Source organism: Leguminivora glycinivorella, chromosome 2 (genome assembly GCF_023078275.1).
Source record: "Leguminivora glycinivorella isolate SPB_JAAS2020 chromosome 2, LegGlyc_1.1, whole genome shotgun sequence".
Taxonomy (NCBI): domain Eukaryota; kingdom Metazoa; phylum Arthropoda; class Insecta; order Lepidoptera; family Tortricidae; genus Leguminivora; species Leguminivora glycinivorella.
Genome location: NC_062972.1, coordinates 18597995 through 18614817, shown reverse-complemented (window position 1 = coordinate 18614817; position 16823 = coordinate 18597995). Strand labels below are relative to the sequence as shown.

At 39.1% G+C, this 16823-nt stretch overlaps 1 protein-coding gene across 1 annotated transcript in view; it reads right to left on the bottom strand.

The window, feature by feature from the left end:
* Positions 1-16823, bottom strand: part of LOC125236252 — a 164842-nt gene that overhangs the window by 21663 nt on the left and 126356 nt on the right. Inside the window, exon 6 of the mRNA XM_048142944.1 lies at positions 13468-13579. Coding sequence (XP_047998901.1) covers positions 13468-13579 — 112 coding nt within the window. The remainder of the gene's footprint in view (positions 1-13467; positions 13580-16823) is intronic.

Sequence of the window (16823 nt, the reverse complement as noted above, 5' to 3'; positions counted from 1 at the left end):
AATTAATTCGTTAATGTGATTAATTAACATTATTTTTACCTTTTTTCCCAACGTTTCGGCCAGGTTGCACTGGCCGTGGTCGTGGTGGTGGTGGCGGTGGTAAGGCGTTCGACCTGTGTGTGACTTTAAATATGTGTACAAAGCGCGAGAACTTAAAGTGTTATATTGCAAACCCTTTTACAATCTCATTCAGAGGTTTTTATATTTTTCCTCTACTCCCGTACTCTTATTTGTTACAGGCTGGTGCACACATTTAGAACCCTACATTGTTCTATATATGGCCCCTGCCTGTAACCAACGCACTTGGTGTATGTGGTGTAAGAATATAGCCCCTGCTGCACTGTCCTAACTATGCACACTATTTTTAAAAACTAGTCAGCCAGCCTTCACTTCACTAAATAAATAATTATCAACTTTATTAATAATTACTTTAGACTGCGTTACTAACGTTTAGAAACTTCGTAACAATAAAATCTCAGATAATAAAGAATAAAACCCCAGATAGTAAATAAATAAAAGTGACCAGTTTGGCTGCCATGAGCTCTAGTAGGTATGTTAATCGATATTGAATACGTCTTCATCATCACCACATCATCACTGTCACTATCATCCATCACCATCTATCACTACATCACTATCACTACACCTTATAAAACCTGTGTGTGTATGTGTGTTCACGATATACTCAAAAACTACTGAACGTAGTTTCATGCGGTTTTCATCTACCTCTATAAAAAGAACGATAATATTTTTTGAGGAATATTTAAGTTAAGGTTTGGTAACCAACCGGCGTATTAAATATGCTTCCAATTTTATCACTTATCCACGTGGATAAGACATCTGTCACTCTCACACTGACGTACTTGCCAAAGCGTGACGGATAATTTATCAACATTTTTATGATTAAATCCCCGTGCGTGCGAAAAGTTTTCCCTTCGTATTGTTACGGAAACGTACGAACGTGTCATGCTATTTTCAGTCAGTCTCAGTACAAGATGTACTGACATTGATTGAACTAGCATGACAAATACGAACGTTTCCGGAAAAATACGAAAGAAACCTTGTAAAGTGTACTAGATTATGTATATGTCGCAGTAAGATAGATAAAGCCGTTATATAGATATAACCCTAGGAATTATACGTCGTAACATAGTTAAACGAAAGCGATTAATTGCTATCTTACTAGGAATATAACTATAATACGTTACTAGTTTAGTCATATAGTTATATGACTGGATTCAGTTTAGTGAAATGATTGTAGGCAGGGGTGCGGCGGAGGTATAGTTATAACCCTAGGGATATAATTATATGCCGTAACATAGCTAAACAAAAGCGATTCCTTACCATTTTACTAGGAATATAATTATAATACGTTACTAGTTTAGTTATATAATTATATCACTGGATTAAACTTAGTCTACGGATATAATTATAATACGACTCTAGTTAAGTAATATCTGCCGTCCTATCACTAGAACCCCTCTAAGCTGCATATTACCAGTTTTCATGTTGATGACGGCCTCTTTACGTATTATATACTTTCTACCTTTATACTTTTTCTACCTTTTTTATGATATTTTTACATGTCATAGATCTGTTCTGTCACCTAATGTCTAACGAAATAAAACCATACTAGTGTTTGCAAGACTTCTTTTTATTAATATTATAAAAATACTTAATAGGAGTTCAACAGCTCACAAAACCATCATTGGTCCATCGCAGCCGTCCTAGTGTTATGTTTTGAACCGCGCACGTAAGTTATGAGCTACAAAATGATTCGAACACCTATTAAGACACGAAGTCTTGCTCGCGCAGAGCGCGATGCAAAAACAGATGTCATTAGACTATCTAAGTCTTCGCCCCCGCACTCCATGACCATCCGACCTGCGGACACGTCGTTCGTCGCCGGTAGCAGCCATATGGAAACACCGCAGCACATCGATGTGCCGCACCCGCTACCAGCGCACAGCATGTTGTCAAAGTCTTCGTCTGCCCTAAGGAAAAGGTTGGAATATGAGCGCGCTATTGAAAAGGCCAAGATTGCTAACGAGTTGATAGACCTGAAGTATGAGGCTGATCTAGCCGACCTAAAGTCCGAGAAATACAGTTCACACCAGAGTGGTATAACGTCACGTCACAGCTCCCACATTAGTAACGCTAGCAAGAGCACACGTCAAAATGTCGAAGACTGGATAGAGCGAAGCTCGCAAGAACTTGATCCGTTGCAGCGCGCCCCCGAGGATGTTGATAACCCGCGCGACTGCGACCAGCCGGCAGCTCCCGACGCCGACTCAAACGGTACGATCAAATTGCTTGCAACTGCAGTTAAAAATTTGACACTCGCTTCCACTAAAGATAAGTCACACGACAACATTTTGAGCCGCATGTGTATGCCGCGAGATTTACCCAAGTTTTCCGGCGATCCGCTCGAATGGTTACAATTTAAACAAGCGTTTGAGGAGTCTACTGAAGTATGTAAATTTACCCCGAAGGAAAACTTATGGCGATTACGTAAGTGTTTACATGGACAAGCTAAAGAAACCGTGTCAGCCCTGCTTATGTCCGCCGCCTCGCCTGATCGCATCATGGCGACACTTGAACTTCGTCACGGCGACCCCGAATGTATAATAAGCAGACTTATTCACGACATTAAGAAGCTTCAGCCCATGTCCCAAGAGTACCAGAAAGACATTGTCAATTTTTCTGTCAAAGTTCAAAACTTTGTCGAGTCTGTGAAGGCAGTGGGGCGCGAGGAGTATGTACAAGGTCTCAGTATTGTACCACTGCTAATTTCAAAGATACCACCAGTCCTTGTCTCTAAGTGGTCTGACTACAGCTTCCCATTGATTAAGGAGGGAGGAAAGTCACGATTGTCTATTATGTCCGATTTTCTGAACACCGAAGCTGTCAAGATCGCTACGACTGCTAACGTCAATCTACAAAATTATCGCCCTGAGCAAAATAAACAAAAGCAACACGATACTATTACGAAAGTTGCACCAAAAGCGCAAGCAATACTGTTGCAAACTGACCAACGTGACAACACAGAGAAAAACGATAAGTGCTCATTTTGCCGCACTCAATATCATAAGTTGCCTGATTGCAAGAAGTTTAAACGCGCCTTACGTAAAGACAGATGGCGCCACGTTAAGAAGTATGGACTTTGCTACAAATGCATATCGCAACGTCACGATCGTGAGACTTGTTCTGCCCCTATGTGCGACAAGGATAATTGCGGAGATGCACACCACAGTCTACTGCACTACGAATATATCGGCAAAGACGGCGATACTTCAACTTCTCGCCCCGTCGATGTAAATGTCAGCGCCTTGCCGCAGCCCGAGTCAAACATAGTCACAGAGCCTACAACATCGAGTTCTACGTCATCGCCTGTAACTGAAGCTGCGACATGCTCTATAGATACTGAAAAGCATGTACTATTGAAAGTAGTTCCTGTCAACATTCACGGGCCGAACGGCGTGTTTAGTACGACTGCATTTTTGGACGACGGGTCTACAGTTTCATTACTCAGCGTGGAGCTGGCGGCGCGCGCCGGCCTCTCCGGCCACAACGAGACCATGCGCGTGTGCGGCGCCTGGAAGGACGACGAACTCGTACGCGAAGCAACTGTTGTCAATTTACGTATTTCTTGTATTAATGATAGTACGCATAATTTAAATGTACGTAGCGTTGATCAATTAGGTATACCTGTACAAAATGTCAAATTAGTAGATTGCGACAAGTATGAACATTTGAAAAAATTGAAAAATCAGCTTCCTTATGCTAAGATTTCTAAGCCTGAGTTGTTAATAGGTCAGGATAATTATAATTTACTTGTGCCTTTAGAATTATGTTTAGGGCAGGATGATGAGCCGTCAGCTACACGTACCCCCTTAGGTTGGTGTATACACGGGCCGGTACACGTGCCACGCGCGCCGCGGGCTGCACGCCCCGCGCACTCGGCGCACGCTACGCTCCACTTGTGCGTGGTGTCTGAGGAAGACGCCGTCGCGCACGCCCTGCGTGAGCTACACGACGAGGTACGCCGCTCGTTTGCCATCGACTCTTTGGGTGTTGCAGGTAAGCCTAGAGAGAATGTTGACGATGTGAAAGCGCAGGAAATGTTAGACAAGTCTGCAGTGCTCATCAATGGCAGGTGGTCAGTGGGTCTACCATGGAAGGATCCGCACGTCAGCTTGCCCGATAGTTACCCTAGCGCCTTTAAGCGGTTACAGGGTGTAGAAAAAAAGATGCGAGCTGACAAAGCTTATGGACTCAGGTACGAGGAACGTGTCAACCATTTGTTTGAAAACGATTCCGCTCGCGAAATGGCCGACACGTCACTCACGCCCAATACGTGGTATTTACCACATTTTGGAGTCGACAATCCTAACAAGAAAAAGCTGCGTTTGGTTTATGACGCAACAGCTAAAAGTCAAGGAAAGTCCCTCAATGATTTTCTTCTAACGGGACCGGACTTACTCGCTTCCTTGTTCGGCATTATGGTTCGTTTTCGAGAGGATAGGGTAGCAGTAACCGGTGACATAAAAGATATGTTTTTGAGAATAAAAATCAATCCTGTAGATCAAAACGCCCTCAGATTCCTGTGGAGAGGTAGGAACCCCACAGGTCCAGTGAAGACATACGCGATGACGTCGCTGATTTTCGGCGCGAACTGCTCTCCATTCATTGCGCAGTACATAAAGAACAAGAACGCTAGCAGGTTCGAGTCTTCGCTTCCAGCTGCCGTCGCTGCTATACACCACCAGCACTACATGGATGACTATATCGATAGTCTGCCGGACGAAGCTTCCGCCATCGAGATGGTAAAGAATATTCGAGATATTCACAGCACCGGAGGTTTCGAAATCCGCAACTGGACGTGTAATAGCGCAGCCGTGCTCGACACTATACCTAAGGATGTTTTAGGTGATACAGCTGTGAAGTTAGGACAGGACGAACATGACGATGGTGAGCGGACTCTTGGTCTGATATGGTACCCTGCTAAGGATGAACTAGGGTTCGATGTGTCATTCAAGCGCATTCCTGATAGCGTCATCAAAGGCGAACAAAGACCTACCAAGAGGGTTATGCTACGTGTCATTATGTCAATCTTTGACATTTTCGGGTTTTTGTCACCTTTCACTACACAGGGTAAAGTTATGCTGCAGGACACCTGGCGTCTCCATATCGACTGGGACGATGTTATTCCAGACGAATTATATAAAAAATGGTGCAGTTGGTTGGAATTACTGAAACTTATTGGAGAAATTCGTCTGCCAAGATGGTACCAGTCGTGCGCTGTCAAGTGCAAGATGGGAGAAGAATTGACAGCAACTCTACCAGGCTCTTCTGTTCATGCCGCGACTCAGCAAAGCTACAACGACTTAGAGCTACATCTATTTAGTGATGCCTCACTTAAGGCTATGTCAGCTGTCGCATACTGGCGTTGGAAGAGTAACAACTCGTTTGTTGCCAGAAAAAGCCGCGTTTCGTCGGTGAAACCTCAAACTGTGCCACGATTGGAACTCCAAGCTGCGTTGTTAGCAGCTCGACTTGCTGACTCGCTAGCGAAAGCACATCGTTTGAACATCACTCGGCGGCACTTCTGGTGTGATTCAAGTACCGTGCTACACTGGATAGGCAACAACACTCGTCGATACAAAACATTTGAAGCTAACAGACTTGGCGAGATCGACGAACTGTCAAAACCCTCTGAGTGGAGATATGTACCCACAGGACTGAACGTGGCAGACATTGCCACAAGAGAAACGTTCAATTATCAGTCTTTTCTCAACGAGTGGTTCAAGGGACCTAAGTTTTTGTACAACGATGAGACTTTTTGGCCAGCGAACGTCCTGGAACCTGAAAATGAAGTCACTGCTCAAGCTTGTATGACCGTAGTACAAAACTCACCTACATGTTTCCCGGTTCCTGACCCTGAGCGCTTCCCCTCGTTTCTGCGATTTCTGAGAACTACTGCTTGTGTTCTAAAGTTTATTCACAAATGCAGAGGAATTGCCCTTGATGACTACGCCCTGATGCAGAAGGCAAAACAACTAATCTTGCGGCAGGCTCAAGAGGATTCCTTCGCTAGTGAAATACAAGCAGTCAAGGCGGAAAAAGAGTTGTCACGCGATAGTCGACTGAGAAATCTATCTCCCTACTTGGACGAGAACAATGTCTTACGCGTAAGCGGCCGCATAGATGCTGTTTGCGACGTATCCCTGGAAGCTAAAAGACCCATTATTCTTGACGGGCGACATCCTACTACTCGGCTCTTGGTCAAGCACTACCATGTGAAGGCTGCACACGGACACCAAGAAGCGGTAGTGAATGATCTAAAACAAGAATATTGGATAATCCAGCTTCGACCTACCGTGAAAAATGTTGCGTCTCGTTGTATGCTCTGCAGGTTAAGAAAGGCTACCCCTCAGGTGCCTCGGATGGGTGACTTACCTCAAGCGCGCATGGCGCATCATCAACGTGCTTTCACCTTTTGCGGGATCGACCTGTTTGGGCCTATGGAAGTCACCGTAGGCAGACGTCGAGAAAAACGCTACGGCGTTTTATTTACCTGTCTAACTGTTCGTGCGGTCCACATAGAAGTTGTCCACACACTTACTACGAACTCACTGATTATGGCACTTCAACGTATGGCGTCTCGACGTGGATGGCCGTCGCACATTTATTCCGATAACGGCACGAACCTACGCGGAGCAGACGTCGAACTGCGAAGATCCATCCAAGAGCTTGACAAAGAGTATCTAAGGGCCGCTGCTCTTAACAATCAAATTCGTTGGACCTTTATCCCCCGCCAGTCCCCATTGGGGTGGGGCGTGGGAACGCTTGATTCGTACCGTAAAGCGATCTCTTCGTGTCATTTTAAAAGAACGAGCGCCTCGAGACGAGACTCTGAACACCCTGCTAGCGGAAGTGGAAGGGATAGTCAACGGTCGACCATTGACACACGTGTCGGTAGAACCGGGATCATCTGAATCGCTAACGCCCAACCATTTCCTTATTGGTTCTTCATCCAGATTGCCAGTTCATGGCGTATTTGACGATTCGGACTTAGCTTTAAGAAAGCAATGGCGAATAGCGCAGCGATTGGCCGACATGTACTGGAAACGCTGGATGAAGGAGTTCCTCCCACTTTTAATACCGAGAAAGAAGTGGCAACAGGAGCAGAAGTCACTGAGTGTCGGTGACCTTGTGCTCGTCGTTGACCCTGATTCCCCTCGAAACGTTTGGCCACGGGGCCTCATAAAGAGTGTCCTGCCTGGAAAAGATGGTCGCATCAGAGTAGTCGATGTCAGCACTGCTACTGGTGTACTGCGCCGGTCGGTGGCGCGCGTGGCTCCTGTACCATTAGTTGATTAGTGCTAGTCTGCGCACTAGGGTGGGGAGTGTTGATGACGGCCTCTTTACGTATTATATACTTTCTACCTTTATACTTTTTCTACCTTTTTTATGATATTTTTACATGTCATAGATCTGTTCTGTCACCTAATGTCTAACGAAATAAAACCATACTAGTGTTTGCAAGACTTCTTTTTATTAATATTATAAAAATACTTAATAGGAGTTCAACAGCTCACAAAACCATCATTTCATTTGGATAAATATTCTTAAATAGGAAAGAATTCCCCATCGACTGGTCTTGGAATCATATTTTTATCATTTTTAGTTACCGAGATACAGAGTCGACATACCTCGCTAAGTGCACTATTTTATAACCCTTTTCAATAGTATAAAACCGCAAACCCACATTTGTCTTCTATAACTTATATTAAAGCGCTTAGCAGTTGTTTATCTTCATAGTTTTATCACACGATACATAACTATAACAACGTTACTTGACATAAGCTTCATAAATTCCCATTAAAGCCGTTTAATTGCGTTATTACATTTTATAACATTCACTTTTTTAAATAAAATACTACGACGCTTAAACACGGCTAAAGTCCTTTAACCGTGTATTTAAAGACTTTCATTGTAATTTCGGTTACAAATACATCACTAAAACCTAGTTACTGCGCTTTACGGTGAATTTATTACTAAAAAATATTCATAATGCCACACTGAAACAGGACAAACCAGCAAAGCTACGCTAAAACCCCGCTAGTTGTAAAAGTATACCTTCCAAAGTTATTGCGCCAGTCCGACAGTCGGCCGAGCGGCTCGCGCGCAGAAGGTTGTGCGAAGGCTGTAGTGACCGGTGAATTTTCTCCTTAAAATGTTAAGAAACCGAAGACCAGGTAAGTGTTAAATATCTTTTTTTTAAGGTTTTTTTCAAGCACAACTTGCGTTTTGCTAACGTATTATCACACGTTTGCCGCGACAAGTAAATACCTAACTCATAAGTTATTCGATCAAGAGCCCAGTTAAAACTATTGTGTACAAATAAAGCGTAAACAAAAAAGTCAACAAATTACATTGTACCATCCTATTGCTATGTAGGCATTGCCATAGCCACATACATTTTGTAAGCATTTATTTACCTTACAATGTTTTAGTATCTATGTAGGTATGGATTACTTGCGCAACATTATATTACCGTCAAGCTGATTTAATAATGCAGTCAAAAATCAAATTAATTAATGTTATTTCTTTTAGGCTTATTACGAACTTCAGGATACAAACGATAACAGAGATCTGCGAATAAAATGAATACCGAAAAACCGACCACAAGTCATCACACCAGCAGTAAGTTTAATAAATGTAGAACAGAAGGGGATTGCTCAACTCGATCTTTACCAAGGAACATTCTATCGTTGTGTATTGTTTCAAGAATTTTTGAGATTGATACCTCAGAATTCTTTGCCTAACTTAGCCACGTCGAACGTTTCTGCTTTAATTTTCAATGCTGACGAAAATACATCAATTTCAAAACTCCCTTTTACTGGTCCAAGCTAAAACCGTTGCTGACGATCATCGAATTTGGGTTTATCCTTCGTTGTAACAAAATCGAACAACGTTTACTTCTTTAATCATTCGTAAAATGCTTCTCATCTTGATATAAGGAAAGAAGGTTTTTGACTATTCCGTCGCAGACACATTGAAACTACAAGTGATGACTCGAAAGAAGAAGAACTCTATACCTAGCATGTAAAAATTGTAAAATGACAACATATGTATCATCCAAAATGAAGCTTTATCTTGATTTATCCGCTCCAATTCATACAAACAACAGAGAAACAGACTTAAATTTAACCTAGTTAATACAATTTTAAGCAATGATGGACCTGATTTTACCAGAAATTGTTAACAAAGATCTCTATATTGATTCTAGTTTAAAGAAAAAAAAAAGATGTATGATATATAAGTATTCTGCTGTACCAATTCATTCAGACCCTTCAAATCCAGAAGTTTTACATACAGAAAAGGAGGACTGGCCTACACATAAGTACATATAACCATTTATCGATGTAGAACCACCGTCGATATAGAGCACTACACTCGTAATATTAATATTAATAATACAACTGTCGAAAACCAAACGCACAAAAAAAGAAAAATAAATTTTAAGAAGAACGGATTCAAGCAGAAAGAGAGAAAATTATTATGTCAAACAATCCTAAATGTATTTTGAATTTTTGAAGTATAAAATAAATAAAGATTGCTATTTTCACTTGCTTGGCGAATAATAAATGAAATCCGTGTTTCTTTTTGTAAGAACTGCCAATGTCAACCGTTTTTAACCTTATATAACTCGGTAATAAAAACATTATTTTAATAGTGTATTATAGTAATAATACGAATAACTTTGGATATCCAAGAGCGACACCTTTCGCCGTGTCGGTATAGCAAATTGATTTGTTGCAATGTAAAAAGCGAATTTTATTGTTATGTTATCATATTAATGTTATGTTAGTTTTCACTAATGTTAGAATATTATATTAAGTTTAAATATGTTAATTTGTAACATAACTTATAACGAGGTTTTTTATGCATGCAAATAAATGGTTACAATATCATACAGTTGTCTTTTATTCATTTAACAAATTGAATTGCTCTTGAAACTTAGTGCAGGTACTGCAAGTAAACGGGACATTGCTAAAATGATAAACTCCTTTTAAAAAGAATGACAATGCTAAAACCTAGTAATCGTCGCTGGTTTGTCATATAGCGGGCTTTTAGATTAGGAATGCATACAAATTATTTCGATGTTAGTAGTCATTGCATAGCTTAAAAACGGTTACAGCATTTTTTAGAGCATATACGATAGTATAAAATTGTTTAGTGTCTTTGCGGTTATTAAGCTATGTTTTTAGATTATTATGCAATGCTCAGTTACGATTACTATAAACACGTAAATTTACTTTGCCGTTATTAAGCCATGTTTTATGTATTATTCAATCCTAAAAAACGGCTAAAGTATACTTAACCGTGTTTTAACAGTAAAATCATACATATTTTAGGAATTATTTGCATAACTTAAACACAAAATGGCGAATTTCTAATAAATTAAACAATATTTAATTAAATTGATTTTAAATAATGTTAGCGTGAATTTAGTTTTAATTTAAGAATAAAAGAAATCTGGACTAAATCGACACATTTCCTAGAGATATAGGTTTTTATGTTTTTTGCCCATATCTCAAAACTATCATTTGTGGGTTAGATGGGTTTTAGTGATAGGACGGCAGATATAGTTATATTACTGGATTAAGTTCAGTAGTATAATTGCGCCTTTCGCCACCATAAAATTATTTCCCGGGATTTCCCGGGAAATCAAGAACCGGGAAATACCGGGAGCATGCCTGTTACGTTTTAACTAATATAGCTTGGATTCGTTTGTTTAGTAACCAAACCTTGTGTACTATGTTCGATACAAAATAAACCTTGTTCTAACGTCAGTGACGGTGTTGTTATTCCAAATCGTCCCGCTATACGTATTATAAAACACTGATTTAAACTTTCACGATTTTTACACATATTTAAAATTGCAAACGGGACTTAATACATAGTAATACGCGATTAAGTCCCGTTTGCAATTTTAAATACCGTATTATAATTATATTCCTAGTAAGATGGTTATGAATCGCTTTTGTTTAGCTATGTTACGGCATATAATTATATCCCTAGGGTTATAACTATACCTCAGCCGCACCGCCGCACTCCTGCCTGCAATCATTTCACTAAACTGAATCCAGTCATATAACTATATGACTAAACTAGTAACGTATTATAGTTATATTCCTAGTAAGATAGCAATTAATTGCTTTCGTTTAACTATGTTACGACGTATAATTATATTCCTAGGGTTATAACTATATACTTAACGGCTTTATCTATCTTACTGCGACATATACATATCACAATTTCACAATAGGTTACAAGATGGCAAGTTGGCAACTGAAGCTAGAAATACGAATCAGAAAAATAAATAAAGTAAAAGTTCAAAATATACCCTTCCTAAGATTTCTTGTTATCATATTATACTTGTATACCCAAATCAAGTTTAAAAGGCTTTAGTTTATTTTCTTTGAAACTTGTTGATAGAAAATCTTTGCCAAAGTTTAGGAATTGAGAATTTCATTATTAGTTGGGCGTGGTCTCAGTGTAAGTTTATGAACTTTACTTTAAAAACAATATTGAAGGAAAAAATATCTAGCGATATAATTTATTTATTAGTTAGATATTCAATAATAATATCGAAGCTCGTATCATAACTTCAATATAGGTAATAGAAAATAAATTAGTTCATGTATTGTTACATATGTGCACTGATAGTCATTTATATATAAAACAATTAATCAATAATTTGAAGAAAATGAACTATCTATTGTACTATATAAGTGAAGTAAGGATCCAAACTAGTTTAGTTTGCGGCTAGGTTGATCTGTGTTAGGTGTCCCCCAATATTTATTTTTTATTCATAATTATATACTATGTTTTATTTTAAATCACTCTGGTACTGATTACCAATTAAGTATCCAAACTTTACTCTTACTTCACATTCATATATAAATTATGTTTTAATTTAAATCACTCACACTGATTATTATAACATAATATTATATTATACCACTAACAATGTAAAGAAAGAGAACAAGTTTGGATACTAAAATGGTCTAGGTAGTTGGAATCTGTCCCTGAAAATATTAGCTTTTATTATCACGTAATTAATCCCGTAAATGAATATCAATCAATTTTATTATCATCATTTGATGTAGGATTCAAGAGCAAAATTGTCAAATTCAAATGTTCTAAAACCTAATTTTACCAGTAGTTTCTAAAAGGGCAACTAAATATTCAGACAGTTTCATAGTTCTAAGAACATGACTAATAGGGAGCAGGTGCCTGGAATCGCTCGCAAAATGGCACGTTATCGATTCAAGTCTTCGCATTTGCCAGCTGAGTTTGAGAATTTTATTAAAATATTCCTGCGAGGTTTCATTCGCGCCTGTCTGTATAAGAGAACTGTCAATGTCAGACAATGATGAGTGACATTTAGAAGCTGGGGCCTTAGTCGACATTGACAATTGTCTCGCATCCACGTCGTATAACAACAGAAAAGTAAATTAAATTTTGAGTATCAATCAAGCGTTGAATCGAGGAACTCGTTTTATATGTAGGTACTACTATACCCAAACTAGGAAAAAGGAGTTTTACTGCGACTATACCTACGGTTATAATGTGTGATGTAGTTGTTTAACCGTTGCTTTTCATGTTACAATTGTTGTATAAATATTTAATTGCGGTTTAAATATTATTACATTTCATGCCATATTAAGGTCCTGTTACTTTTTCACAGAATTGCCACTGTTAGGCAGACATATATAATAGGGTCTGTACAAATGCTCATAGTGAAAACAATTTTGTGATATTATGTAATACTGATAATGTTAACCCACCCTTCCGCAATTTTGAGAATATGGCCTCTTAAGATTTGTTGTGTTTTCTGTATCGTAAAATATAAGATGGTGAAGCCTCTATATAATTATAACTGGACTTAAAAATAATTCTATCTATTTTTGCGTGAATAGGTAATGCCTCGAGTTACTTTCACTAAATTAGCAGACTATCAACTCTCCAAGGTTTTTAAATAAAAAAAAAGAAAAACTTTGGAGAAAACATACCTACATTTACAAAAGAATTACATTCATAGTTTGAGTAGATGTTGCCCGAATAAAGACTAGTATACACCTAGGACAGCCTGAGGGCCAGTTATATCAACCACAGTTTACAGACATATCAACATCAGGCAGCAAGTCAATTTCAATACGAAAAAAATATTGTGAACACTAATTTCGGTAACGGACGCTTTGGTGCAACCGAGCTTAAGGGTCGGTTATATCAAACCGTCTGTCACCGTTAAAGCTGTTAAATTTTATTGTATGGGCAGTTCCATAGACATCTGCTGCGTAACGATGACGTGTCTGTGAAATGAAATGCAACTGGGCCTTGGTGTTATAAAACAGAGTAACTCGTATGTCATAAATGTGTCAAATACCTTACCAGAATACAAAAGCTGGTGCCTCCGTCGTCTGGACAATTGCGCACTGGAGTCGCAGGGTCGAACCCGGCTTGAGGTACTTCTCAGTGGGGCCCGAAATCTGCGCGCGTGCCTCTGCAAGAAATCCTGTGCTTTACTCAAAGTTACAGCCATATATACTTATTACTTCGTAAGGACATGCTATAATTATGAACCTACAAATGTTGTCAATCAACAATCACAACATCACAAGTCTCACTTTACGACTCCATGCAGATATACAATAATGAGGGATTTTCGTGTAGAAAAAATGGATTGTTCTCATTATTACTGTATGAGACTCGAGGAATAATTTCCAACATGAAAATTCATTTTAAATACTTATTGTACGTACATAAATCCTGTTTATGAATAATTTGTTCAATAATAATGCACTGCGTCAAAGATATTTCGCCATTCAGTTTAAACAAATATTTAGCAATATGTTTTACAAAACATTCGCCAATAAATAAATTATTCTGAATCATGAATTTATATAATAATTTTGAAATATTTACACAGTCAATTAAGTTGTCATTAACAAGTTAGTTATTATTTATGTAATTGTAATGAAAACATACGAGTATTATATAGCTGGCGGTTGCAAAACATATAATATAGGGGGTAGTTGTTGTTTAGCTGTAGATGAATTTAGATTTGTTTAGTTGTAGCTACATAGAAAACGGCCCTAACCATGGCCATGGGCCCTAACTATGATGACAATAGCTGGTAGCGCGGTCCTGGGTTCAAATCCCGGTAAGGGCGTTTATTTTGTGTGATCAGCTCAGTGTGCGTAGCCGAATGCACAAACGCTTCCCGAAACGCTCACGAATCGTGAGCGAATCGTGAACGAATTTTGTATGTGTGAAATGAAAAAAAAAATGAAAAAAAAAAATCGTGAGCGAATCGTGAAGCGTTTGGGTTCGGCTACGGACACAGATATTTGTCCCTGAGTCACGGATGTATAAGTATTTGTATACTATATATTATTTATCGTTGTCTGAGTTGAGTACCCATAATACAATACAGGCCTTCTTGAGCTTACCGTGGGACTCAGTCAATCTGTGTAAGGACGTCGCATAATACGTATTTATTGATTTATTTCATGAAGATGGAAAAGTTCAAAATATATTGCAACTTTATGTTTTAGTTTCCAATTTTATTTACTAAGCTTCATCTTCGAAAAAGATACAGATTATCAAAAAAAGGAACACAGAGCAAAGTTCCAGCTACTTAGATTAAGACAGTAATCGATGAGTGAAAATTACTAAATACTAATTAACCCTCTCGCATTTCGAAATTAATACGTTAATTTAACTACAGGATGTAAGGTCCTAATTAGCAATTTCAAAACAATTTAGGTGTTGAAATGGGTATTATTATAATCCGATTATCATGTATGTATGATGTAAGTATCGGATGAGCGATACACCGCAAATACGTTAATATATACGAGTATAACAGATCACATCTATGTAAAGGGTATTATTTAGGCATGTATACAATACATGAACTAATAATTTTGTTAGGCGCATTTACCACTGCTGCCGACATTTGTAGTTGCGAAGAGCAAAGCTATTTGCGTGTGGCGAAGTACCTACAACGATGTGGTTTTTGTTTTTGTGAGCCACGAATCGCATACACGTACTATCAGCTGCAAAAGTGCATGGCGAGTTTCTCCATGCACTTTTGCGGCGGATAGTACAAAACTCCGTATGTTAAATGCTATTTTATATGGTGTGCACCGTCCGTCGTGTGTCTTCCTATATCCGTCCAAAAGCACGAATAGACCTGCGTTTTGCACCTACCTATTACGCAGAGGCGGAATGAATGATATACCTACGATGCGGTTCATCATCATTCTCTTGCCCTCTTCCCATTATTTGGGGTCGGCGCAGCAGATTTTCATCTTCCATTATTCTGTATGTATTCATTGTTCACACATTCCATCCATCTTTTCTTAGGCCTTCCACTAACGTTGTCGCCATCCACCTTCATATTTACCACTCGTTTTATAACATTGCTTTCATCCCTCCGCATTACATGCCCATACCATGCTAATCTGCTACCTCTCACCTTCTCTGTCACCATACCTACGAAGCGGTTGTTGTATAAAAATTAAGATTTTACAGCACAAAGTTAAAATCTCAACAACTGACATCTTTCTGAAGTGAGCAGTCTTAGTTTACTAGGAATACTATTTTTATTTTACTTTCAGTAATCCGTAGCAATTTAGGTATGTATTATCTCGAGCCGTGGCAAGAATAAGGCAAAAACTTTTTTTTTTTTTATACTACGTCGGTGGCAAACAAGTATACGGTCCGCCTGATGTAAAGCGGTCACCGTCACCTATGGACGCCTGCAACTCAAACAGTGTCACATGCGCGTTGCCACCCCATTAGAAACTTGTACACTCCCTTTTGCTGTGTTAAGTACACAGCAAAAAGGAGTGTACAAGTTCCAAGGAGGGTTCGGGTTGCCGACGACTCAAAGGACAATAGACGGAACAAGTTAGTTCCGTAAGTCCTCCCGTCATCAGCACACCGCACCCTCGTTGAGCTCTGGCAGCCTTACTCACCGGCAGGAACACAACACTATGAGTAGGGTCTAGTGCTATTTGGCTGCGGTCTTCTGTAAGGCGGAGGTACTTCCCCAGTTGGGCTCTGCTCTAGATTCGAGCGAGACGATATCCGCTATGCTGTGCCCTACCACACAAAGCGGAATATCATTCGCTATGCCCTACCTACTACAACTTACACCTAAATTCCCAAATTTTACAATCTTATCGTAAATCGGTAGGTACGCGGAAGATTTAATTAAAATATTACTACAGCAAAATGTTAGCCGTAAATAGTTAAGTACGATTGTAGACTTGGGTATCGTTATGACATGACATGATATTAATGACACTGTTACTAAGTAAACAAATCGCTGAGAGATTAATTCGTCTAAACGGCCGCCATTTTTCATGTGTCAGTCCCGAAACCGACTCGTGATGGATTCTCTATGCCAGTATTTTAGGCTGAGATAGGTTGTTAGTGCACAAAAAGCAGGCCAAAAATAAAAGTGATCTCCGCTAGTGATTGTAATTGGATTTCAGGCGGATGGTTCTAGAAAACCGTAGCATAGCCAGATAAAACTGTAGGCAATATATAGGGAGGGAAGGTTTTCATTTAACTTCAAAACGATACAATGGATAGGTAAACAACGAACTTCATTAATTTTACTATACCTATATATCAAATTCTTAATTTAATTTACATGATTCGAGATGTTACTAACTTCTTAAAATGCATATTTTTTTTTTGTGGAGACCGAATTACTGTTTAACTTAATATCA